Here is a 26,956-nt window from a genome sequence, read left to right on the forward strand (position 1 = left end):
ACATATATATATATATATATATTCACATGATAGTCAAGAGTAAAAGAGACATAGTACTTCAAAAGAAAAAAGGTATTCACTTACTGATGGTATTCACTTACCATCGTTTCTTTAAGTATTAAACTTAGAAATGGAAACACTGAGCCAGCAAGATTGCTCAGTGGGTAAAGGCACTTGCCACCAAGCCTGACAACCTGAGTTCAATCCCAGTAACACAGATGGCGGAAGGAAAGAACTGACTCCTATAAGTTGTCCTCTGTCTCCATTGGTGTGTCATGCTATGTGTTTGTGGGTGCGAGCACAGACACACACACACACACACACACACTCACACACAAATGAAAAAACATTTAAAGAAATGAATATATTAGCAAGTCATAAAAGATATGCAACCGTGTCACAATTTTCAGATATACACTTTTTCTTTAATACGCTCTGTCAGTCAATTTACACTTTCATGGGAATAATTATCTCCCTAGGCATCTATCTACCTGGTGCAGTGAGTTATCTTGGGTGCTGCCTCCTCTAACAAGAACTAGAGGGTAGAATTGGCTGTGTGCAGGTCTCTTATGCTATGCATGTGATATGTCTCTTGATGTTCTGGCATGGTCCTTCCCACCTCCAGCTGCAAAAGGCAGGCAGAGTCATCTCATCCCACAAATGTTTACCTTTCTTTCCACAGTTCCAGTCAAATGCTCAATACAATCATGCATTTTTTTTTCTTTTTTTAAAAAAATATATTTTATTTAATATTTTAACGTGTATTGCCAGCATGGGTAAGTGGACCCGTGTCGTGCAATGCCTGCAGAGGACAGAAGAGGCTGTCGGATCCCCTGGAACTGGAGTTATAGACAGTTGTTAGCTGCCATGCCTCTGCAAGAACAACCAGCATTCTTAACTGCTGAGCCATCTCTCCAGCCCCTAAATCATGTATCTTCTTTGTGTCCCAATATTGTGCCATCTATTTATCATGTAGCATGCTGCTATTTAAAATCTTCAACAATTCTATGAAGCCAGGATTTTTATATGCATTTTATAGATGGGGAAGCAGCCTCATAGAAACTAAACACTGACTAGGCAAAAGTGGATAATTAGGATTCAAACACCCTTATCCCGGTTCTCCAATTGCCTCACTCTGCCTCCCTGTTCAGCATGGAAGAAGCCAGAGCAGTCTGCATCCTGATTCCCTATTGGCAATTTGGGTAACCCCTTCAGAGGATGGTGTGATAAGAATAGGAGGTAGGAATTGGCTAGGCAGTTAGGGTAAAAAGACCCCAAAGAAAGGTAGGCAATTTCTTGGCTAAAAGTCAAAATGTCCTTGGGCGTCTTAGCAACATACTCTGTTCCAAAGGCTAAAAATGTCAAAAGTATTTGGGAGCTCTTATCTAATCCCTAAAAGATTTTAGGGTTACCTCTTCAGAGGGTCGGGAATGTTAAGAGTAGCAAAGAACCCCACTTTAAAAAAAAAAAAATGTACATGAAGTTGTTCAGGAAATAGTGATGGGGAGATATGGGAGGAGTTGGAGGGGAGGGAGTAGGCATGGATTTGATTAAACATATGCATGTATGAAATTCTCAATACATTTTTTAAGTTAAAAAAAAGAATTATAGATCACTGAAACTCAAATGAAATATGATTTCTCTGGCATCCAGCTCAGATGTGTTATATAAGATGGATGGGTTTTCTCATTTGCAAATAGAAGACATAATGTTGGGGGGCAGAGTAGGGTGAGGATGGAGATGGGGGAAGAGGTCTGAATATAATTAAAATTCATTATATTAAAGTCTTGAATCAATGAAATTCCCTTTAAACAAAACACCCCCATCCCCAAACCAGCTCATCTTCTCAGAACATCTATTTTACTAGAAGATTAAGGGGAAGCTTGATTATGTAAAGTAAACATGGACAGAGTTTGAAATTAGCATTAGATTTTTAAGCTAAAAACACCGTCAAGGTCCCACTTGCAGAGGCCTTGGCAGATACCACATTCCTAACACCTTATACAGGTATTTTTGAAGGAAAAGCTTGTCACCCACTTGCCACATGTGGTCTTAGGAAGGCTAATAATTTGGCCTCTTGTCAAAATGTCTATCATTTAAGCATCTATGCACTATCTAAAGGAGAGGTTCCCACTGATGAGGAGCAGAGAGATGGCCCCTGGGGTCAGGGCCCTGTTGTTATGTCCCTTCAAACTTGATGCTGAGCTGGCCTGGCTCTCCATGCACCACTGACCCCCTAACAATGCAGCCTTTGTTTATGTCATGGTTACAACTAACCAATGACCAATGGGGCAGAAGCAGCAGATGCTCCCAATCCCACTCAGTTATGGCCTTTGTTTTAAGACTCCTCTGAGTATCACATATCCTGTCTCCCTTCCCAGCTGGTACTGAGATGTAACAGCTTGTCACCTGAGCCACAGCCCATTAAAATTACAGAGCACAGGTAATGGAGAACTCAGTGCAGGTCAGGACAGTAGGTAATTAGCCCTACTTCCAAGGCAGTCTTCAGGCCCTCTGGGCTGCCTGTCTCCATGTCCCTTCCTGTCTTCCTCTTAGTACACTGGAGGCCCTTTTCTTGGGTGTCTCTTGGCATTTGTTGAACAAGGATGGTTATTTAACACTGCCCTCATTGAGTTAGGCACCAAGTCATTGCAGTATTGAGTTCATTTGTGGGGGAGGGGACTTGTAACGCTCCACAACTGACCATCTAGAGGCCGGTGGCAGTTGCTTGGGAGTGGACTCAGCTGTCTCTGCATGTTTTCCATGAACAGACAATTGAACAAAGATGGGTAGCATTAGAATCTACAAAAGGCCAGTCTTTCAAAGGAATAGAATCTTAGAGTGCCTATGGTTAGGATCCAGTTTAATCTGCAAAGATACAGGGACCTTGCTGTTTTCAAGTCCCTCTCCATACCTGGTGGTTTTGTCTCAGGGCACCCCATAGAAGAACTGACACAATAGTCATCAGTAAGCCAAGAATGCTGCTGATTCTGGGATAAGAACATCACAGATATAAGATGTTGAGATAACTGAGAACATGGGCTTTGAAGGAGGATCACCTTTGGGCCCCAAAGTGGCCTAAACTGTTCTGTGTTCTGTCTATATAATCCTGGGCATGTTACTTAATGCTTATAAGCTTTAGTTTTCTTGTGTGAGAAATGGGGTTCATATTATCTGCCTTCTGTAGTTTTATGACCACTGACAGTGTAGATAAAGTATTGAAGGAGTATGTATTCAGAAAATGACGGCTTTACTGTTGTGCCCTCCCAAGTAGTAAGTTCTTAGGGAACTAAATAGTTTATCAGATCCCAAAGGTACATCCTGTTTCCAGAGCCCTGGAAATGCCCATTCACAAGGCTATTGGGGGGAGGACACCCCCACTGTTGCTTAATCTGAGAGCACTTATCCCATCCTTCAGAAATTCAATCCAAATAACCTTGCTCAGCATTGGTTTTAATGAGTGAATTGTCCTGGATGTGACTAGGACGCTCTGCCCCACATCGCTAGCTAGCCTGCACCCACCTTCTGCTGAGGTTACCTGATTTGACATGCCTGGGCAGATCTAGCACTCAGGTCTCTGCAAATCAAGAGGGAAGAACCTGACTAGCAGTTCTCTCTCTCTAAAAACAGGGGTGCTAGCCTCCATCTGTCGCAAAAAGGAGCTTCTTTGATGAGTGGTGTATGGTATATTTCTCTCTAAATATAAGAATTGATATTTAGCATACGGAAAGAAATTTCATTGGTCTAGAGATATGACAAGGATAGTAGGGTTTTCTCTAGGATCTACGACCTAGTACAGACTTCCACAACTGGTCACACACAGAGAATTTACATCTGAGAGATGCCCAGCCCTAAGTGACACATCTACAGTGGAACCTCTACAACTAAGGCTTATGGAAAACAGCAGGTAGAGAGAATACTAATTCATCCCTCAATTATCACCACTGAAGCTTCCTCATGCAACAAAGTGTGATATACACAGAAGGCGACAACTGGCCAAGGTATAAAGAAAGGAGACTGCAGAGTGTGTGTCCCTGGATAGGACTCCTATGTTAAACCTCACCCACCCAGAGCTCAGAGATCATTGCAGAATAGGGGATGGAAAGATTGTAAGAGCCAGGGTTGGTGCATGAACATAAGGAAACAGAGGCTTTCAGGCTGCTGGGAACTTGCTCACATGAACTTGCAACAATGGTGACAGCATGTACAAGACCCATGCTGACTCAATCAGACAAAAGCCCAGCATAGAAAGACGGAAATGGGCAGCAGGCCCCAACCATAGCCAAAGAACTATTAGCAACTGATCACTGCTGGGTGAGGAAGAGTAGATCTACTTTAAGGCAGTGACTCTACATAGGTTGACTAGACTCCAGCAGATGAACTTTCACAGAGGGACATCCGGGTACAAATGCTTGACTGGGTAGAATTTAACATATATGACAGAATGCATGAAATCCAGTAGGGGGGCGGCACTCTGGGGAAGTATGAATAGGGAAAGGGGTCTAAATTTGATTACGATCTACTATATGAAACGCACAAAACTCAATAAAAATATTTTTTATAAAAAAATAAAATAATAAAAAAAAATTGAGAGACGACACCTGAAATATTTCTCATCTTCATCACAGTGATTCAGTAATGAAGACTGATGATGTCTGTAAATCTTGCTGAGTTCATAAGTAATTTTGTTATTCTGCAGATCTAGCTCACGAATTGTCTAGTGGTATCCATGAGTTTGGTTGGAAGGAAGAGAGGAGAAGAGATGAGACATGAAGAAATCAGAGGAGATGGGAAGGGGGAGGGAGGGAAAGGAGGGGAGGGACGAGAAAGAAAGGACAAACACACATATCTTCAGTGTCTCTTATGTCCCAGGCCCGAAGGTGGTTTTCCCCCTCATACTGCCGCACTTAATCATTAAAACAGCCTCATGGAGCAGAATTATAACCCCTAGTTCACAAATAGAGATATGGAGACTTAGGGTTAATACTATATAACAGCTTCTGATTATCAGAGCTAGCTGATTAAACCTGTCTCCATCTACAACCGCAGCATTAGCCTACCATACTGTAAATACATTCTGTTGACACTATTTACACCTGTCAGTGTTATATAGATTTATATCAAAGTTTTAGAAATAAGGGAGACATGGAGTAGAAAAGGAAAAAATGCAAAGGCTAATTATAAGCTCAACTTCAGTATCCTGGGCTTGAAGCTCTTCCCCGTGAGCATACGTAAAGATTAATTATAAATTCCACTTCGGTATCCTGGGCTTAAAGCTCTTCCCTCTGAGCATTTTCATGTGCTGCCATAGCATTTTGAAAGAGGATGAAATCAAATGTAGAAACGGAACATGGCAGGATGTGCCTCTGATCCTAGCACTTGGAAGACGGAGGATCATGAGTTCCAGGCCAGCTTGGGATACATAATAAATTTAGTGCTGGTCTGACCTACATAGTGAGACCCTGTTTCAAAAAACTAAAGGCAGAGGATATACCTCAGTAATAGCATCCTGAGTTGGATCTTTAGTACTGAAAGAATGAAAGAAAAGAGATGTAGCCTCATGAGGAAGGTGATCAAAGGGGTTCGACTATTTCCACAATCAACTTGACCATCGAACAAGTTATTCATTTTAGAAAAATGTGCAGAACAATTTAGAGCAACTCGACATCTGGACATTATGGGAACTACTCAAAGACAGGGACTGTCTGCTCTGCTCTCTGGGTAACTAAAACAGGACCTGATCCCAAGTAGAGACACACCAAACACTCACTGAATGGATGAACAAATGAATGAATGAATGAATGGCCAACTGGCAGTCACAGGTCACTGTGGATTAAAAAATATTCAAGAGCCTAAGCCACCCTCTGCCCAATCTTAGAATGGAAGCGCAGGACAGTCACAGAACCTAGACACACCTTGCCTAGACATTTCAATATTGATTTTTTTTCGAAAAGGAGCAAAAATCAAAGCCAATTATTCATTTTAAAGTCTTGGGAGGGGGTGAACAGACTTAAGAAATTTTCTCCATCCAATCATCCTCCCACAACAATTGGTTGAGAATCCTCCAGCCACGTGAAGGGGCATCTGTGAAGAACTGAACGAAACTGTGTAATACGGGCATAGATTTTTGACCACACAAGCTCAAACTCTGACTCCTGAATTATGTATCTGCCATACAATCCTGAGCAAGCCCCTCAGCCTCCTTGCTAGTAAAATGGGAATATTAACCTCATTTTCACATCATTGAGCTGTTGCAAGAACTAAGTGGCAGCTACGGCACAGGCATTAGCGGGCTCTGCGAGTGCGAATTGCTTTTTCCCTTCCTTTCACTCATCTTTGCTGCCCAACTCCCATTTATTATAAATCTGCAGACGTAGGTGAGATTGTGTAATTGTGTCTTGCATATTCTTATTCCTCCTTTACAAAGACTTTTTCAAAACACACGAATCAGAGGGGTTCTAAGTTTTCTCCTGATTTTCTCCAACAGACATAAAATATTAAATCCTATTACATAACAGGAGGATAGGGGAACTGGAACTAGAACTTAGAAATTTTTGCAGTTGGACAAGCAATCGATTTTATTTTGCTAAGCCTGTGGCTTTCTGCTTTGGCTGTCATCTCTAAGGGAGGCAGAATCAAAGAGGAGGTGGCCCTTGCTTCTGCAGTTGCTGCTGTTATAAGGGCTTCAAGAGACATCTGCTGGGTTTGCTAACAAAGGAAGCCAGAGAAGAGTTCAAGGGAAAGTGGAGGGCTATGGTTTACAAAGGGACCGCATCTGTTTATATTTGCCCATCTGAGAAAACTTGACTTCTGCAATAGCAAGGGGCTCCTAGTTAAATCTGAATCTAGCAACAGATGAAAGGCTTTCTTTCCCCAATGCTTCGGTGGTGGAGATCACAGCTGTTTATAGCCTTTAATACCTAACTAGGGGTGAGGCCTTCACATCTGTCAGTACTTTCCGGTTCCTCCCCACTGGATCACAGTGGGGAGGAAGTGAAGTCTGAATCCTTCTCAGTTCCCAGGCAGGAACACTGAAATATGTCCAGGATTCAAAACTGTAATTCTAAGCAGATCTCCCTTTTTCTTGTCTTCCCAGGACATGCTGTTTGCCTAGAGCTCTTCTTTTATTTTATTCTGACAGACATCTTGATCATTTCTGTGATGATGACTCATGACAGCACAAAGATCAAAAGGAGGAAAGTAGGCTGGAATCAGAGGGAGGAAAGGAGAAAATGGAACAGAGTGGAGAGAGTGCACCTAAAACAGGATCTTCTAAAAGAAAGCAACCATAACATCAGAAGGCAAACCACAGAGGTGAGCAGGGCACAGATGAAGCCCTCATGATGGCGGACAGTGGCACTTTTCACTGACTCCTATCATGTCACCTTGGAAAAGCTAGAGAAAATGAAGCCAGAAAGGGAGGTAGCTATCAGTAAAGGGCTTGCCTTGCGAGCACGGGATCGTGATTTTGATTTCCCAGAGCTCGAGTCAAAAAGCCTGGTGTGGTGGAACATACTTGAAATGTCAGTGCTGGGAAGGCAGAGATGAGTGGATCCCTGGGGCTTGGTGGCAGCCAGCCTCGCCTCCTTGGTAGACAGCCAGGCATGGTGGCTCACGCCTTTAATCCCAGCACTCAGGAGGCAGAGGCAAGCGGATCTCTGTGAGATTGAGGCCAGCCTGGTCTATGTAGTGAGTTCCAGGCCAGCTGGGGCTACAGGGAGACTCTGTCTCAAAAAACCGAAACAAACAAACAGATAAAGAGTACCTAAGGAAAGATAATCTAAGTTGTTCTTTGACCCTCACAAGCATGTATATACATGCACACACATGTGCATACGTCTCCATGCAATCAAACACACACGCACACATATACAAAGGAAAGAAAAAGAAGCTCTGTGGAAACAGGTGCTGCGTAAATCCAGAAATGGCGACAAGTCTGCTTTGAATACTAGAATCCTGCAAGTACTTTTCTAGTTACCCAACCACCAACATCACAAGACCGCAGAGCTGAATTATTCCTGGGGTATTCAAATAGGACATAGTGTGTAGCTTTAGGGAGGTTATATCATAATGGTAGAAACCCTTACAGCAGATGTGGTATCTGAGCTGGACCTCAAAGGATACATCAAATCACTAGGGTAGCGGGTGAGGACAAAAGGAGAGAGTGGGTATTTGCACGCGGAGAAGCAGACAGCTTCTGGGAAGCCAAAAGCATTTTGGGTGGTTATAATGAATGAAGGGTCTCGAGGAATTCAAACAATGCAGCAGTTAAAAAAAAAACGGACAAAACCTCTGAAGAGATATTTCTCAATAGAACACGCAAATCAACAGTGGGTATATGAAAACACAAGAAAAATGTGTTCTATACATAAATCAGTAAATATTCAGTGGATGCTGGGATAAAGAAAATGTGGCATCTACATACAACAGAATATTTTTCAGCCTTTAAAAATAAGGAAATCAGCTGGGAGTATTGGTGCATGCCTTTAAATCCCAGCACTCTGGAGGCAGAGGCAGGCAGATCTCTGTGAGTTCAAGGACAGCCTGGTCTCCATAGTGAATCCAGGACAGCTGGGGCTACAGGGAGACCCTGTCTCAAAAAGACCAAAAAAATAAAATAAAATAAAGTATATAAAAAATAAATAAATAAATAAGGAAATCACCAAGCATGGTGGCCCATGCCTTTGATCCTAGCTCTAGGGAGGCAGAGGCAGGCAGATATTTGTAAATTTAAAGTCAGCCTTGTGTACATGACAAGGCCAGACGGGCCTGCATGGTGAGGCTTTGTCTCCCCCTGCCTCTCCCCCCCCCCCCAAAAAAAGTAAAAAAGAAAAAGGAAAAGGAAACTCTAGCTGGGTGTGGTGGCATAGTCCCACCACTTGGGAGGCTGAGGGCAGGACTGCCATGAGTTCCAGGCCAACCTGGGCTATTTAGTAAGTTCCAGGCTATTCTGGGCTACACAGGGAAACTTGTCTCTACATACACAATCCTCTCATTTGTAATAACATGCATGAAATGTATGGACCATGCATGAACTAAGTTGAGCACACAAAGATGAAAGCCATATGTAGAATCTAAAGGATCTAAATGCATAACAGTATTGTAGAATGCACATCTGTATTGCAGGATGCACATGTGTATTGTAGCATACATAACCGTACTATAGAATGCACAACAGTAGAGTAGGATGGGGTCACCAGGGGCTGGTGAGAAATGCTGTTCAAAGGATACAAAATTTCAGCTAAGAAAGAGTAAGTTCTAAAGAATAAAGGTATAATGTAGAAACTCTAATTTTTTTGTTTTATTTGTTGTTAAGTGCAGGTTTTCAGACCAAACCCATGGCCTAGGCCATGAGAGGCAGGTGATCTGCCACTGAGCTACAGTCCCAGGCCTCATCTAAGACTCTAATCGAGTTGAAAAAGGATAAAATCAAGGAATTTGCATTTTGAAGATAAGACCCAAGTAATTTTGACACAAAAGCTTGGCAACTCTAATCTATATAAGTTAACATTTCCTAAAAATGCTAATGGTATTCTGTTTAAAAAAAGAAAAATAGAAAGCTCCAGATCAAGCTAGGAAACGCCACACACTAAAATATTCTCTTCTGGGGCTAGTGAGATGGCTCGATGGGTAAAAGCCCTTGCCCACAAGCCTGATGCGCTGAGTTCCACCCCTGGGACCCACATGATGTGAAGGAGAGACCTCACTCCTTCAAGTTGTCTCTGACCCCTATACATGCATGGTGGCATGTGTGCCCGCACACATAAGTACAGGCACACAAATAAATGTAAAAACAACCGCTTTAAAATATTCTCTTCTTAAGCCAGGCATGGTGGTGCACACCTTTAATCCCAGCACTGGGGAGGCAGAGGCAGGCAGATCTCTGTGGGTTCAAGGCCAGCCTGGTCTACTTAGTGAGTTCCAGGCCAGCTGGGGCCAGGCATGGTGGTGCACACCTTTAATCCCAGCACTGGGGAGGCAGAGGCAGGCAGATCTCTGTGGGTTCAAGGCCAGCCTGGTCTACTTAGTGAGTTCCAGGCCAGCTGGGGTTACGGGGAGACCCTGTCTCAAAAAGAGAAAAAAAAAATTCTCTTCTTGGAAATTCATATGAAGAATCCTGTGGTAAAAGAAAAAAAAAAATCAACTTCTGACAGAATTTTCCAAACTTATTTTCCACAGGAGGACTCCCATTAAGAACCCGCAGAATATCAGGGCTGCGGATCGAAGAAACAGAGGCTCCAGTTAGTATGCAGAATGATGGCGGAAAAGTCTGGAGAAGAAAGCTAAGTCTTTTTCTCTCAGGAACATGGAGGCATCCACTATTTCCTCAGAACAAAGTCTGAAACCACCTAGGATGCCCTATTTCCCAAGCAGGTGGCCAGGAACTGCCTCCGCCTCACCTCAGGTAACTTGAAGGCACTGTGCTGAGATTTCTAGTCAATAACTCAGTGTGGCAACAACAGCTGCCATAGAATGGGGACGCACAAAGTTCACAGCATCCGGAGCTGATGCCAGGACAATGCCCACATGTACACATCTTTGTTGTATCGAATGCTCTGCACAGGGAATTGGCAATTGCTTGTAAGAGTTCTGGAAAAGAAAATTGCCCCCAGCTCTACAAGTAGCCTCTAATAGTTAATAAAAGTGAAAATGATATGAATGAAGGAATGACTCCCCCCTTCAAGAGGTGCTGAACCCCTGGGGGGGGGGCGGAGAAACTTTTTTCTCCTGAGCAAAACTGCATGCCCCACCTCCATTTTGTGAGAGGAGCATGAGAGGACTGGTCAAACTAAGGACCCTGGAAACCTAGTTTGTGTACTGAATATTTCAAGATGCTCCATACTGCACCGATCAATTTATGGACTCTTTCACTGGTATAAACTTAATTACTTCCATATGTTCCTTCTCAACGTGGGGACACCTCTCTATCTACAAGTGATTTCAACACTGTGCTTCACATATGTATTTTGTACCCCAGCTACTCCAATTGCACAGTATTTATTTGATCATCCTGGAAATGTCTGGATGCCCACAAAGATTCCAGACAATGTGTTGGGCATTGGAAAAAGGAGCTCTCTCATCCCTACTGAGCTTCAGACATAAAGCACAGAATTCCAAATCCAGCCAGGGAGTATGTGAGAGATCCAGCGACCAGCAGTGTAAAGATCTAAGAGATTGGATCTGGCCTCTTGCAGTTTATGGCTGACAGCACAAAGCAAGGTAAAGCATTTACATTTCAAGTGTTGCAATCTATCCAGCAGCCAAGTTAGCAGTAAAAGTTAACAGTACAGCCTACAACTGATAACCCATGTTTAGGAGAGGCATATGCCAGGATCTTTATTTCCACAGGATGTGAACCCCTGTGTGCTTGATCCCCAAACAACTCATGGATTCCCATACTATAAAGTTTTTAATCTTGAAAGAGTAATATCAACAGTAATTACATCAGAATTAATGCAACCTTACATCTCAACTGGCCAAAAAGTAAAAACTTTACAGGGATAACCAGGTGAATTTGACATCCAGCCCTAAGAGAACCAACAAAAGTAAACCTAACCTTTTCGCAATGTTCGCCAGCATGTGGTAGGACGTGTACTACTGGAATCCATAAGTCTGTGCATAGACCATGGATGACCTTCCCCCAACATTTCAATGAGATGCTTAGAGAGAAAGCTCAGATACAACTGATGAAAGTCAGGGAGCCACGGACATGGGTGCTGAAATACTCAGGTGCAATCTAAGGCTCTCTTTCTGCAAACTTCCTGAGCGTAGGGGGAGGGGTGGAACAACAACAAAAAAATCCAGTCAAATCGTGAAGCTGGTCATGCACTCACCCACACACGTTGGAAATATGTCCTCATTGTTGATCTGGACTTCAATCCAATCCATAAGCAGGTTCATGTACTGGGGAGCTGGCAGTGCAGTGGGTTTCTTGTACTTGAGGTCATCCTGCCACCGATACTCATATTTGGGGCCCCCGGACATCACAGGGCAGGTCCGCTCAGTGCAGAACTCACAGATGGTGCCATAGATGAGGTTGATGCGATTGAAGAAGTCTACCACATGCACAGCCACCCAGTCATTCTGGTCCTCCCCGCTGGGTAACTGTACGGCTGCCTTCAGGTCCACCCCCGAGTTGAGAGAGGCCTGAGCACGCTTGTGCAGCTCAAACCGCTGTGTGCCAGGTTCAAATTTCCTCTTGGGCCGAAAGGTCTTATCCTTATTGAACACCTGCTTCAGGGCTATGGACATGGTCTTCTCTTTGTCTTCCTTTCTTTTGCAAGAAGTAAAAAGGCACGTGGAACTCTTCAGTGAGAGATCACAGCCCAACAGGGTTTTCCAGTGCCAGCCCTCAGGCCCCAGTCTTGCAGCCCACAGTTTCACTCTATTTTAAAATCCCCCTTCCATGTTCCTCTTGAAAGATCTCCAAGGAAGCCTCATGTTCCTTTCTAAAGACAGAAGAGAAAAGGGGACTTGTGAGTGCTCAGTTTGCATTTAAGAAATAACAAAGGTTTAGACTTGCTTTCCACCTTGTGTTACTGACTGTCCCTAGTCCCCATAGGCCTACGTACATGGATGGAGAAGTTAAGCCATTGCCCTGGTGCTGTGAGCCATACAAATGACTAAGCAAGGAGAGGCACTACACCCACTTTCTTCCTGGCCCCTCTTAAACCTTTGCTGGTCCTTCTCCAGGTTTGGAAGCTCAGGAGCTTCTCCATGGTGCTAAGGGATCCATCCAATCCTATTGTACATCCTTTTTAGAGCCTAGCGAGTAAGCACAAAGCACTGTCTTCCCAAATAGAAATGATGGGAGCCAGATGGCTATCACACCAAGCTAGCTAAAAAGAACCAGGGGCCAGCCAGCCCTCAGTGAGCATGATCTGTGAAAAGTGATGAAAATGACCTGGATGGGGCCTGGATGGCCCATATGTAGTTCAGGTGAGAAAGCTGGTCTGTGAGCCAAGAGGGAAGAAGCAGAGTGAGGAAAGGATAGAAACAAGAGGAGGGCACAGTGGAGGAGAAAGAAGGGAAGGAAGAGGGAGAGGAGGAAAGGAAGAAGAGGAAGAAGAGGAGGAGAAAGGGGAAGGGACAGCTGCAGTAGTGGCTGTTGACACAGAGACAGACAAAGCTCCAGTTGCCACAGGGGAAAAAAGAGTCGGTAGGAAGGGAAAGGTGGCTTTCTTAGCTCTGATAATCTGATGAAGCTTAGTTATATTCTTGCCTTTGGGATCCATTTGTTTTTCCTAAATTAGTCAAATAAATCCTTTATTTAGTCCAACTAACTTGTTAGTCTACTCCTTTGCAAAGACCCTTAACTATGACGACATCTGTCAGCCCTACAATGAGCCATCCTTGATGTTCGTAATGTCATACCCTAGGTAACCTTTTGGAAGACTTGTTCATTTGAACCTTCTCTGACAAGGCTCATGTTGTATGTACTTGTACTTTTAGCCACATGTGTGACTGAGCACTTGGTTGTAGCCAGTATGACTAAAGAAATGAACTTCAAATTATATTTCACTTTAATTAACTTGAACTTAAACAGTCACCCACAGACAGTCACAGATAGTGACAACCACTCTAGGCATGTAGATTTGAAGTTTCCAGTATTCTCCATTATCTCATTTGACTCTCAAAAATCTGGCAGGGATTTATAATATGTGTAGTAGACCTCTGGGAAATAAACTTACTGACTTAATAATGTCCTCAGCTAGCAGGAGGTACAGTTGGCACTGAAATTCAGTTTGTTGACCCCTTGCGACGGCGCTTTCCACATGGTCTTATATTCTACGACACGTCTTTCAACCTCTCTTTTTTGCTGGTTCATGAAGCTCTCTTTGTCCTGCTTACATTTTCTACACACATTCCCCCAAAGACTTCCAGTACAGGGTGGCTGGAGGCGAAGGCTGTCCTGTAGCCTTGACACAGAGGGGGAAAATGAGTCCACTCAAGCCAAACCCTAGAAGTGAGCCCAGAGCAGAGGCTGGATTCAGAAGAGCCATCTCAGATCTGTTACAAAGAACTGGCATGTGAGTCCTCTGAACTGCTTTCTTCGTACCCAGAAGGCGCTCTGCTACCCCAGTTGTGAACATAGCTTGGCTAAGTCATGAATGTCAAGAAATATTCCTGAGATATCTTAAAAATATTTTTTTGTAAATTTCTTATTGAATTTCTGTGTATTTCACACAGAGCATCTCAATCGATCTTAATCATTTTTATACCCCTTTCCCACTGGCACCCCTCCCATAACCTCCCCACACTGGAATTCATACATTCTGTCATTTGTATTAAGGCCTATGGTATCAAGTTAGTGTCCCCAGACATCCTTCCTTCACTGCAAATTCATCTACTGGGGTCTATCAGCCTATCTAGAGTCCCTCCTTTTTAAGAAGAGCTGATCTTGTTTTTTAAAAATTTAAATTAGCATACACAGTACTGGGTTTCATTATAGTGTTTTTAAAAAAAATTAGCTTTGCTCATTCTTCCTGGGATGGCCGATCCCCTTTGCTCGGTCTTGCCACCATCCTGTCACTCTGAGCCTCTTCCTCTCTCTCCCACAGCCCTGATACTCACATCCTCTCTCTTCTCGAACCTTTTCCCAAATAGCTTTTCCCTGGAATGCCATGTCTGGGAGATAGATCTCTTTTCTCCTTGTCATGTGGCATTAAGCATATGACCTCTGATCCCACAAAAAGATCCGTGTGGAAAAGGTCACATGACACTGCCTGAGGGCATCTCCAAAATCATACTGGGGCACTCTGAATAGCAGCTGCACGAATATCGACCCAGAGCTCTGAGAACTCTAGAGTGAGGATGGGGCTCTTTTTTCCATGAAAACTTCAGGGCTTGGGATACCGCTCAGTGGTAGAGAACTCACCTAGAATGTGTGAGACTGTAGATCCAATCCCAGCACCACAGAAAAGAAAATAGGAAGGAGGGAGAAAAGAAGGAAAGAAGGAGGAAGGTAGCAAGTCTCCTCAAAGACTTAGCTTAAAAAGAGACATTTCCAAAAGAAAAGCTTCAGTGAGAAGCTGGGAAGATAGAGGATGAGGCGGCTCCTCCTCCTCCTCCTCCTCCTCCTCCTCCTCTTCACCTCCTCCTCTTCCTTCTCCTCTTTCTTCTCTTCCTCCTCCTCCTCTTCCTCCTCCTCCTCTCCTCCTCCTCTTCTTCACTTCCTCCTCCTCTCCTCTTCCTCCTCTTCTTCACCTCCTCCTCCTCCTTCTCCTCTTCCTCCTCCTTCTTCTCTTCCTCCTCCTCCTCCTTCTTCTCCTCCTCCTCCTTCTCCTTCCCTTTTTTCTTCTTCCTCCTCCTCTCCTCCTCCTTTTTCCTCCTCCTCCTCCTCCTCTTCTTCTTCCTCCTCCTCCTCCTCCTCCTCTTCCTCCTCCTCCTCCTCTAATAAATAGACAATAGTCCCTCTATGTCCCCAATGCTTAGCTGCTGTCAGTAAAGCAGTAACAGCCCGGCAGCTACCTCTCTTGTCTTTAGCAAAGAGTTTCTGTTGCTTTCGAATAATGGGGGGGTCTCATCAATTTCCACGGCCCTTAGAGAAATCTTCTTTTATCAATTCCATGACCCTGGGTACCACTGATTCTGCTGTTCCCATGGCCTGCAGTGTCGACTCACTTGGACAGCATATCTATGCCAGGCTCTCATGGATACCATCAACATATCTGTCTGACATCCCAGATGGGAACACATGAATAAGATTGAATTATCTCAGCAAATCCTCAGTATCTTCAAGTGACTGGTACTCACAAACATGTCAAGAAATAGTCAAACCTTGTTAAAAGTTTAGGTACTTTTTCTTCCAAAGATACTTAAGTAACAGACTTCAAATATCAGTCTCTTGAACTGAATAGACACTTACCACATTAATCAGGTTTAAAATCACCCTCTTGGGGTTGGAGTGATGGCTCAGTGGATCAGAGTGCTGTCTGAGCAAGCATGAAGTCCTGAGCTTGGATTCCCAACACCTGCTTACAAAGCTGGGTGCAGCCAAGTACACCTGCTTCGGGGGTGGGGGATAGTATAGGGGGTGGAAGCAGAGGTAGGAAGATCTCTGGAGCTTGTTGGTCAAGAAAGTAGAAAGCTCCAGGTTCTGTAGAAAAGTAGAAAGTAGAAAGCTCCAGAGCCAACACTCTCCTCTGCCCATGGAAGTGTGAGTGTGTGCACAGAGCATGCGTCAGCACACACATGCACCCGCCTCTGCCCATGCAAGTGTGTACACAGAAGCATGCATCTGCACACATGCACCCTCCTCTGGCTGTGCAAGTGTGTGCACAGAAACATGTATCTGCACATACGCACATCCTCCTCTGCCTGTGCAAGTGTGTGCACAGAAGCGTGCATAGGCACACACAGACATCCTCCTCTGCCCGTGCAAGTATGTGCACAGAAGAGTGCATCTGCACACATGCACACCGCACACAAATTAAATTAAAATAACAAATTCACCCTCTCATTTTGCCCCTTTAACAGCTTTGGTGATGGAGAAAGCATCTTTGGAAGTCCATTTCTCAAGCAAGTTCTTGAATCTGAAGTTCCTGACGACCACTGATTACAGTCCACTCTATGTCAGATCCTTTACACACAGTGCTAACATTTATAGTCCTCACCACATCTTTTGTGGTGGAAGTTATGACCACTTTAGATAGGAAGAGACTTAGAACTAGATTAAGTAATGTTCTGGAAGTCATAAAGTTAATAGATGCTAATTTGAGGCCATATTGCTCTGCCGCTGAAACATACATGATGTTTTCTCACTGCAGCTGTTTTACAATGCCAAGAACATCTTCAGGTATATTTCAAGTGCCTCACATCAAGACTGTATGGGAGGCCAGAGCATGTGATAGCACTAGCTCCATTCTATAGAGCAAACAGAAGGGCTGATCCCCTAGCGTTAGATCCACATTGCTTGGCATTGTGGTGGTGAAACTTTTCATCTACAGTGAGGTTATTGTGGGAAGGGGGTCAGTTGGCCAGGTGAGTCCCCGTGTCAATCAAGGTGGATAAGATCAGAGTCATCATACCACCGAATACTAAACAAAGGCATCCATCGGTGTGTTCTGCCAAACGTCAGAGCCACATTGGCTTAGACACCTAAGAGTTTTAAAATGAAATAGGGCATAGTCGATCCACCTACTGACTTTCCAAGCCCAACCGCACTGAGACCCTGCCTTTAGTGCATTCTGTCAGCCAATGCAATGGTTAGAGCTAGCCAGACTTCTGATCTCAGTTCTTTGGGAAGTCAAGCCAGAGGACTGCAAATTCAAGGCCAGCCTGTGTAACTTAGCAAGATCCTACCTCAAAAAAATAGTAATTAAGGGCTGTAGATGTGGCTCAGTGGCAGAGCACTTCCCTAGCATGTGTGAAGCCCCGCATTCAATCCCTAGTACCGTTATGAAAAACAAACAAAAAGGTCAGAGCAGTGCATATTACATGTTAACATGGGGACCTGAGGTACCTGTTTAAATACATGTTCTGACAAGCTCCAGGAGATGCCAAATCTATTGGTCCATAGAAAGAGATGACCTACATACAGGAGCATGCTGGAACTGCAGGCTCACAGGCTTCACCCAAAGTAGTGGATCTAAATATGCACTGTAACATCTCAGAAGGAAGTGCTTCTTGAAGCCTTGGGTTGGAGGGATGCCTGGCTGGATGACTAAAGGAATGAGTAAATAAACTTCCAATTGTGAGTCTGTCAACAGTTTGCTTCATAAACAGTCTTCTGTTGAATGTGCATGTGTTTGGAGAAAAGTGTGAGGAGGGCGCCGTTGTTTTAATACAACTGTCCTGCCAGATGGTGACAAGGACTAGTTTTGATCTGGATGGATCTGGATAGCAAAGCACCAAACACCTGGAGGCCTCTGGGAAAACCTTTTTGTACTACAACGGCCACCGTAGTCACATGCTCAAAGTTTCCTAGGCTGAATAAAATATGGCTAACAATGATATAGTGGTTATTCTCTTTCTTTGTCTAGTGTCTAGAAAGAAAAAAAGTCATAAATTTTGGCCCCTGGATAGAAACTCTAAGAAAATTGTTATGAATAGCCACCATTATAATGCTACTTTTAAATAAATATTGAAGCCAATTGCTCCTTCAATCAAAAACCATTTACAAAAGGACTTTTATTCAGCAAACACAAGGCATTAAGGATGCAGAATTAATTAAAACTTGGCCTCTCTCAATGTAGACGTCGTGATCTGGTGTTCGGTTTTGAGGTTAGTCTGAACTTTTCTTTTTCATGGTACAACATTTGACACACCATCATGGATGCTGATGCATGCCACTTGGGTTAGGAATGGAAAGGGCTGGGCGCAGGTCGTTGGAAAGGGAAAAATGGAAATCCAAATAAATAGCATAAAACTGACAGGACTTCCATGTGTTCTCCATATTTTCTGCTAAATAGATCAACTTTAGCAATAAAACAAATGCACTATAAAAATATGCAGAGAGAACTCTGCTGGGCTTCAAGAGAATGTTGACAAGGTAACTAAGCAACGCTGGCAAAGAAAGTTCTTATTTTTCTCTTCCCATTGATGTCTTCTGCCTCATTAGTTGAAAAATCAGAGTCCTTGCCAGGGAGAAGGAAAAAACGAAACAGCTCTCCCACTGACTCCTGAAAAAGATCCACCTCTCTAGTGGAGACCACCCTTAAGAGGCCATGGTGAGGCAGAAGGGTGACAGGGATAGAAAGACAAGGGACCAAAGCCTTTACTATTAATAGCTGGAGGTGGGGGCGGGGGAGTTCAAACTCTCAGCTGTTGGCTGGAGGATGTCTCTGGGCAGGACAATTCACCACAGGAAGGCCACAAGAAGAATGCCCCAGAGGCCCCACACAAAGGAGGTACAGTGCGGCCACAGCCATGGGGCAATAAGAAGCTGTAATAGTGATGGGCACAGGCTGACTTCACTGATGATTTGCTGAATATATGAATAAATGACAATAAACAAAAAACACTTTGCATGGGAACCTGGAGAGTTGGCTCAGTGGTTAAGAGCACTGACTGCTCTTGCAGAGGACCCAGGTTTGATTCCCAGCACCTACATGGCAGCTAACAACCACCTGTAACTCCAGTTCCAGGGGAATGTGATACCCTCTTCTGACCTCCTCAGGCACTGCATACCATGGGTGAATTTATATGCAGGCAATACACTCAAACACATAAAATATATAAAATATTTTAAAGAAAAGAAAAACTGCACCAAACTAGAACCACAAAAGTGAAACCAAACTGGAGCTCCTCATTTTATTTATCTGGGGATTCTCAGCCTGCAAGTTCACTGCCAATTCACTAAATCTGGATGCACTAGTCACTAGGATGCTCTGCAGTGACATGCGCCACCTCCACAGCCCTTCTGTTTACTCATCTGTAGACAGGAGACATCTGTCCACTAAAATTCCAGGCTCAGAATTGAAGAACAAGTCTGGTTTCTCGTCCTGCTAGCAGAATTGCCTCTCTATGGCTAGAACAGTCCATGGACCTTTCCTCCTACACCATCAACTTTGAATAAATTAGGTTTTGAGAGAGAGAGAGAGAGAGAGAGAGAGAGAGAGAGAGAGAGAGAGAGAGAGAGAGAGAGAGAGAGAGAGAGAGAGAGAGAGAGAGAGAGAGAGAGAGAGAGAGAGAGAGAGAGAGAGAGAGAGAGAGAGAGGTATATGCACATTTGTGTGTGTGTGTGTGTGTATGTATGTAATTGTGAGCCTGGAACCCAGAGAAGTGTCCTGCTCTACCATGCTCCACTTTATTTCTTTAACAGTCTTTCACTGAACCTGGACCGGGCTGGCAATCAGAGATTCTCTGGTCTCCACCTCCTGACGTACTGGGGTTATGGGATCTCGCACACTCACCCCTGGCCCTTTAAGTGGTTTCTGGGGATTTGAACTCTGGTCCTTATGCTTACACAGCAAGTGCTCTAGCTGCTGAGTCGTGTCCCGAGCCCTGTGTGTTTATAAATAAAATGAGTATCATCTGATCTTCCCAGACTCCTCTAGAGGAGGTGCTAAGGACACCAACCCACCAGCCCTTGTGCTCCTTGTACTTCTATTCTGCAGGCATGGACTTTGCTCACAAGACAACACCTGCCCGGGAATCAGCTTTGCCAAAATTTCCCCTCTGGCATACCTCCTCGACCCAAAGGTGCTGTGCCAGTGCATTTGGTCAGATGAGGCGAGAGGAACACTGCTGCCTCAATTTAAGCTTCAAAGCTATGCATGATTTCATGGTTTCAAAACGACACCAGTGAGGAAGTCAGTAGGAGCAGGTGTCGCCTGCACAAGCCTGTCCCCAGACCCCACTGCCCATCATCACCTGGCTCTCCCTGCTCACTGTTTTCATCATTTCATCTGTTTGTGTATTTAGCCACAAGTGCAGAAGTTCTAGAATTAAAAGAATGAGTGAACAGTGCAAAAGCGGAAGCATCCCACACACCTTCCATGCATCAAAGCAGGCCGGGGTGATTTTCTGAAAAGACAACAATTCAACATTTCAAAGACTCAGAAACAGCTCCGTTCAAACAGAAGAGGATGCTCAGTGCTGAGGAAGAGTCGAGATGAAACATAAGGAAACAAGGGCTGAGCACACTACATGTGACAACATACCACAGTTCATAGAAGGGAGAAAGAACTTTAAAAAGTGCTTCCTTAAACAAAAGCCCTGTGGATGCCAGTGTGGGCTCGCCCTGATGCCCAGAGATGAGGATGGGGGCTCTCTGACCCACTCTCAGACAGGGTCGATTCAGTCTTATTCCAGTTTTATTAAATAAGTAGTGAATGAAAAACAATGATAAAAGGTACAGTTGACCTACTGAATCGTTATAAAAGATATTCTAATGATTTTATTGACTTTTTAAAATAGGAAAAAAGACAAAAATCTTCAAGTTGGTAAAACCTTGCTATATTATTTCCTTACCTTTCAACTACCTAGAAAATATTCATTTTGTGGTGTTAAAAAAAGACGTGATTTTAAAACACAATATCTGTGTTAGGTTGGAGAAAGGTGGATGAGGATCAGATGAAAAATAGAGCTAATATAATGACTTGAATAGAAAATTAAAGTAGGTGAAAAAAAAAGGAACATTTTGACATTTTAACTACAGGTGTACACTAGAGAGCACGGCCTTACTCTGAGCCTCCTGCAGATAACAGATGAAACTCATGGTCTATTACCAACGCCTTCTCTTTCTTTGAGACAGAGTATGAGAACCATTTCTTGGAAAAATCTTAGTTTAAAGGAAAAATGCTCATACTTAAGGAAGTTGGTTCCTGTAACTGTCAACAGTATTATTTACCCTTAGCCACTTGAAATGAATTTGAGTCTCAGAGGCTGGAGAATTTTTGTTCCTGGCCTGAGGGAAGCTGGTGTGTGACCCCTGGAACCACTGCAAGAGATCTTTGAAGCCAAAGTGGGTTGGAAGACTGGAAATTGGAAAAAGCAGTTCTAATTTTCTGAAGAGTACAACAGTCAGTTTAGAGGGGCAAGGTGTGGTTAAAACTGACAGCATTCACAGGCAAAATTAGAGGCAGTCAAAAGTTAGAGGCAGGCTGCCGTGAGACTTCAAGGTGTGTTCAGGTACGTCCAACCTGTGGTCATCAGGCTGCCTGCACTCCCAGGATAGCTATGAACGCAGCCCAACACATTTGTAGATAACAACGGTATATCAAAAGGGTGGACGTTCCTGGCAGTGTGTTTTACACAGAGTAGTCTGTTTTTTAAAAAGTAGTTGTTGCTTATCTTGCTTTCATCATGTAAATCACATCATGATGCAAGGTTTTTGTTTTTTGGAGACAGGGTCGCCTTATAGCCCCAGCCGGTCTGGAACTCCTTATGCAGACCAGGCTGGCCTCAGTCTCACAGAGATCTATCTGTCTCTGCCTCCTGAGTGCTGAGACTAAAGGCATGTATCACCACTCCCGGCCCATGATACAAGTTTTAATAGAGAGTCTGAATCTTTAGAAACTAAACAAGCCCCTGAATCTATCTTAGAATACTGAAAATTCTATTCAACCTAATGAACATCATAGCAGCAGCGGCAGTGAACATTTATGAGAACTTACTCGCTATTTTAATTGTCTCAATCCTATGCACAGATCTTATTGTTAGTCCTATTTTATACCTAAGGAAAAGGAAAGACAGTAAGATTAAAACTTTGTTCTAGAACAAAACACCAGTAAGTAACCAGGCTGATTCAAACCTCTTGCCATTGCCTCTTTAGACAGTTGCAGTGTTCAAAAGCAGTGAAACCAGAGGAAGATGAGATCACATGTGAGGGATATGGGAGAAACACAGCTGGAGCCCTACATCTGTTGTAATGTGTCACCAGAAGAAATGCAGTCCTGAATATTGGTGGTCCTGAGGCGAGACCTGGATACAAATCCCAGTGATGACTTCAGCTGCCCATGTCCATACAAATCATTTTTTTATGAACCTCAGTTTTGCTTTCTTTAAAGATAGCAGTGCTTGGACTGGAGAGACGGCTCTGTGGTTAAGAGCACTGTCTGTTCTTGCAGAAGACCCGGCTTCAAATCCCAGCACTCACATGGCAGCTAACAACCATCTGTAACTCCAGATCCAGGGGATCCGATGCCCTCTTCTAACCTCCATGGGCATTGCATGATGCAGGTGCAGGTGCACTTACATACATGCAAGCAATACACTCATACACATAAAATAAAAATAATCAATACAATTAAAATAGAAATAATAAATACAATTAAATTTTAAAATCATAGCAGTGCTTATTTATCCCTCAAGGTTACAGTGAAAATTGGGAGATATTGCGTACTAGAGCATTTAAATAAAGGGAAAACAATTACGTGATAGGCACAGTGACTGAAAATGAAGAAAATATGACATCTGACTTAACATGAGGAAATGAAATGAGTAACAGAAGGCGGTTCAACACAATGTAAATGTGTTCAGTGATGCCAACAGGCAGGAAGCAGAGAAGCCTGAGCTAAAACGGCATTGTCCACTCTACCCTCCTGAATACGTCCATAACAAGTAAGACAAGAAGTCTGAAGTAAAGGTGAGTCTAACATGTAACTGCAAACCTTGTGCCAACCACAAAGACTGGAAAAATCTACCTTCAGAGCCACAAAGATGAGGGCTTGAGTTCATGCTTTGCCTGTGGACCGGTTACTTTCCTAGATACTAACATCAGCATCACAGTGTGTTTGGGGGACAAAGGAGGCGAGTGAAGACAGGCAAACAACACGTGTTAAATATATTAACTCAGATTTCTCAAATTACCAGGATTCAGGCTTCCTGACCCTCAGGGGCCCCAGCCACCATCTGGTCTGTTCTTTGACTTGCTCCTTGCAAGACTTCACCACCCAAGCCTCAAAAGTACAACATCTTGGAATGTGGTAGAAGGAAGCCTCATTTGTTCGCTTTGCCCTTTATGAGGAGGAATGTTCCCTTAGCCCACTGCTGGTCTTCCTCTGTTCTTTTACTAATGTTGCCTAAGGGGAAGAAGAAATAATTTGTTTAATTGCCAAATATGAGAACAATAAACTGGGCATGCTCAGGTGGCTCAGCCTTTCTTTCTCCTGAGGAATGTCTGCCCTCAGAGTATACTATCTGCTGCCTCTCCGACTCCCTAGAGTGGAGGAAGTCTCTTTCTCTAGCACTGCATGGGAAATTTAGAGTTTGAATCACAGGATTATTGTCTACAGACCTAGGGGCATAGTCTCCTCTTTTTGACTTCTATAAGAACATGAAGTTGAAGCCAGGTGTGGTGGTGCATACCTAGAATCCTAGTACTCTGGAGTGCTGAGGCAGGAGAATTGAGAATTCACAGTTAGCCAAGGCTACACAGACAGATCCTGACTCAAAGGAAGAAAAGGAAAGAAAAGAAAATGGACATATTTGAAGGATTTGGGGGCTGGTTTCTTTTTTCATAAGTCAGGGACGATCTCGCTGTGTATTCCAGTTTAGCCTCAAACTCAAGATCTCCCTGCCTCTGCTTCCTTCTGTGTACTGGGATTACAGGCATGTACTACTTCACTTGATGTCTGTTTTTGTTGTTTTGTAGTTTTTAATCAATTTCCTCAGTGCCCTGGGGGGAGATGTGATATTGTTTATTGAGGGCCGTGTTGGAGACCCAACATGAAGTTCTGCAGACTGGCTTGCCCATGCAAAGTTAGCTACTTTTCATCAGAGTCTTAGGACATCAACTCAGGGAGAACCTTGTTTAAGACATAACTTACTCTTGTGTAGAAGGTCTGTGGCCACACATCAGGAAAGCATAGTTTTCTCAAGAGTTTTCTTAGATGAAGACCTGGTCACAGGGTGCCTTTACCCCAGTCACTGTCCAACTGCCAGCACAGTGAGTGGAATGCTGAGAACAGAGTACATCTCACTCGTGAGGCAACCCCCAGTCTGACAGACCCATGATCTTGTATGTGGCGACCATCCAGATCCAGGAATGTTATACTGAAGGCTCTTCACGGGAACTCTAAAAACTTTCTAGCCACCCAGGTAAAGCTTCTTTGCCCTGCCTCAATTTCCTCTACACTCTCTCTCTCTGGTTCACCTGTAATTATTGGTGAAGTGGGAGGAAGGAGGCAGAGATGACTGATACATGCTTCATGCATCCTGCCCACGCCTCTCGGGTACCTGCCCACCCATGACTTCACACTGCACTATACTTGCCAGTCCCTATAGCCAATCACACCCAAGATCATTCTAATACAAGTACTACACAGGACCCAGCACAAACAGAACTCAGGTACCTTTTGTGGTTAAACTGTTTTTCTAAATAATCACTAATCAAATGTCAGGGAGATAAACAGGACCAGGTTCCCATAATCACAATGAGATATCATCGAGAAAAGAAATTTTCTCAGAAAACAGATACCTCTTGGGAAGACCAACAGGGATACTGGACATTCTGTTTTCCAGGCCACCGTAAACAGCTGACATATTTTCATGTTGCAACATTCAGTGAAAAGTCAGCTCCTCTAGATATAGGTTCAGCATTAAAAGAGTTTAAAATCATAGGGTAAGGGCTGCGGAGATGGCTCAGTGGGTACGAGCACTTGCTGTGCAATCATAAGGACCTGAGTTTGGGTCCCCCACACACATACACCCACAAAACAACAAAACTTAGGGTAGATCTTTTTATAGACCTTTGTGTGGCAGTGCAAAGACTTCTACTTGTGTGCTTTTTTGAAAACTATAACTCAAGGGAAAGAAGAGAGGAGAAAGTAAACAGTTTGGGGTGCTTTTTTCCTAATACAAGAAGAAAATGCACCATAATGACCTCTGTTAGTGGAAACTGTTTACTATGACTTGCTGCCCCTCCCTAAGTTCTGTGTCTGTTATGTCCAGCCTTCCTCCCCTGTCCCTACAAAGTCTGCACCTCTAAACAGTATGCTGACACTAGCTTTCCTGAAGCTCTGGTCCTGGCACTCACCCCCATGTGGGTGAAGTTTGAAAGCAAAATTGTTACTTTAAGACCATTAAAGCAACATGGCTGTTTTATACACAAATGATGTTATATGGAGGACACCGGTTATACAAAAAGATAACATTTTTTCTTTCAATAATAGAAATGGGGAGAGTCCAACTCCTCCCAAGCCTCATTCACATACCCTTAGACCCTGAAGGCTTGAATTTGTCATTCAGATAAAACACCAGGCCCCCGAGCCTGCCTACTTACCAGTAAGAACATGTCTGCTCTAGCCTTTTCCTTTGCCTGTTGCTTGCTATGACCCTAGCCACCAAGACCTAGGCAGTTGCTACCTTCTACAAGTGACTTGTCTTGGCCATGCTGTGAGGCAGCAGCTCTTGGCTGGCCTTTGCCCCAGAGCTCTGAACCTGTTGCTCGCCCTCTGCACCAGAAGTGTTCAAACCATTCTCTTCTCTCACACCTTACCCCTCAATATCTGGTCTATCTGGTCTATAATCAGAGACCCCTGGCTACCTATCAGTCCCTTACCCATGAAAGCAGGCTCAAATACAAGCTGCCTCCTTGGTAGAGGTTAGCCCACCCTTTCCTTCTCTCTGGACACGTCCCTAATTTGACATTTTCCTGCTCTTTTTTTGTGTGTGTGTGTGTACTAATTTGGAGTGTTTGCCCCTTAGTAAATATTTCTAGGTCTGACTGTTCTTGAATTGTGCCTTTCCCAGCACAAACTCCCATTTGTTCTTTTTCTCGTTCACTTTTCTTGGCCTCTAAGGTACTAGCTGCTGAATTAAAAATATACAATCCTGGCTCACCCTGAACCACTTGTCTATGGCTAATGAATATGTTCCCTTGGGCCTCCTCAGAACCCTCAGAAATAGAAACAGGAAGATTCCCTGAGGTGCAAATTTACAATATAAGCTTCTTACATTGTCCCCTCTCCTCCCTAAAAGTACTGACTGGGATGCATCCTAGTATTTAAGAACCCTGAGTCAGCAGGACTGCCTACTTCTCCACCTGGTAACATATACCTGGCCTGCGTCAAAATTCAGACACCCAGGAGTATAGGCAAGATAGAAATGTCATCTGAGGGTCTGAAATTCCAGCAGAAAGAATGACAGCAAAAGTCCTTGGGGAGTAGGAGGGCAAACCTGGTGCACACTGAGAGAGTCTAGCCTTTCTCCAGCTGGTATGCCAGTCACACCATCAGCAGAGGGGCCAGCTGAGCCCTTCCTGTGCTCTGCATCTGGTCCCTGGATAGAGACTGGATGATAAGTATCCGTAAGCCTGAGATCAGAGTGCCCAGATTCACAGCTGCTGGCCCAGGAGCTTACTACATCACATCAGTAAACTTTGCTTTCCTCCTCTGGAAAACAGATAATGAAGTTATTTATCTCAGCATGTTTTGAGAGTTAAAGGACATTATCCAAACAAAACATTTCCACTCACCAGGCACAAGGTAACTATGTGATAGATTTAATTCTTATCATTAACATAAGGCTTACTTGAACTTTCTTAAAATATATGTCCTTCCTTCTAGAC

At 43.8% G+C, this 26,956-nt stretch overlaps 1 protein-coding gene across 3 annotated transcripts in view; it reads right to left on the reverse strand.

Moving 5' to 3' along the window:
- Mob3b (MOB kinase activator 3B) overlaps positions 1-26,956 on the reverse strand; it is a 209,135-nt gene that overhangs the window by 113,860 nt on the left and 68,319 nt on the right. For all 3 annotated transcript variants that reach the window (XM_017797129.2, XM_008828959.3, XM_008828960.3), the window contains exon 2: positions 11,835-12,449. In XM_017797129.2, the coding sequence (XP_017652618.1) occupies positions 11,835-12,252 (418 nt within the window). In that variant the 5' untranslated portion in view covers positions 12,253-12,449. The remainder of the gene's footprint in view (positions 1-11,834; positions 12,450-26,956) is intronic.

The sequence above is a fragment of the Nannospalax galili genome, unplaced genomic scaffold (genome assembly GCF_000622305.1).
Source record: "Nannospalax galili isolate Female #2095 unplaced genomic scaffold, S.galili_v1.0 scaffold52, whole genome shotgun sequence".
NCBI classification, from domain to species: Eukaryota; Metazoa; Chordata; class Mammalia; order Rodentia; family Spalacidae; genus Nannospalax; species Nannospalax galili.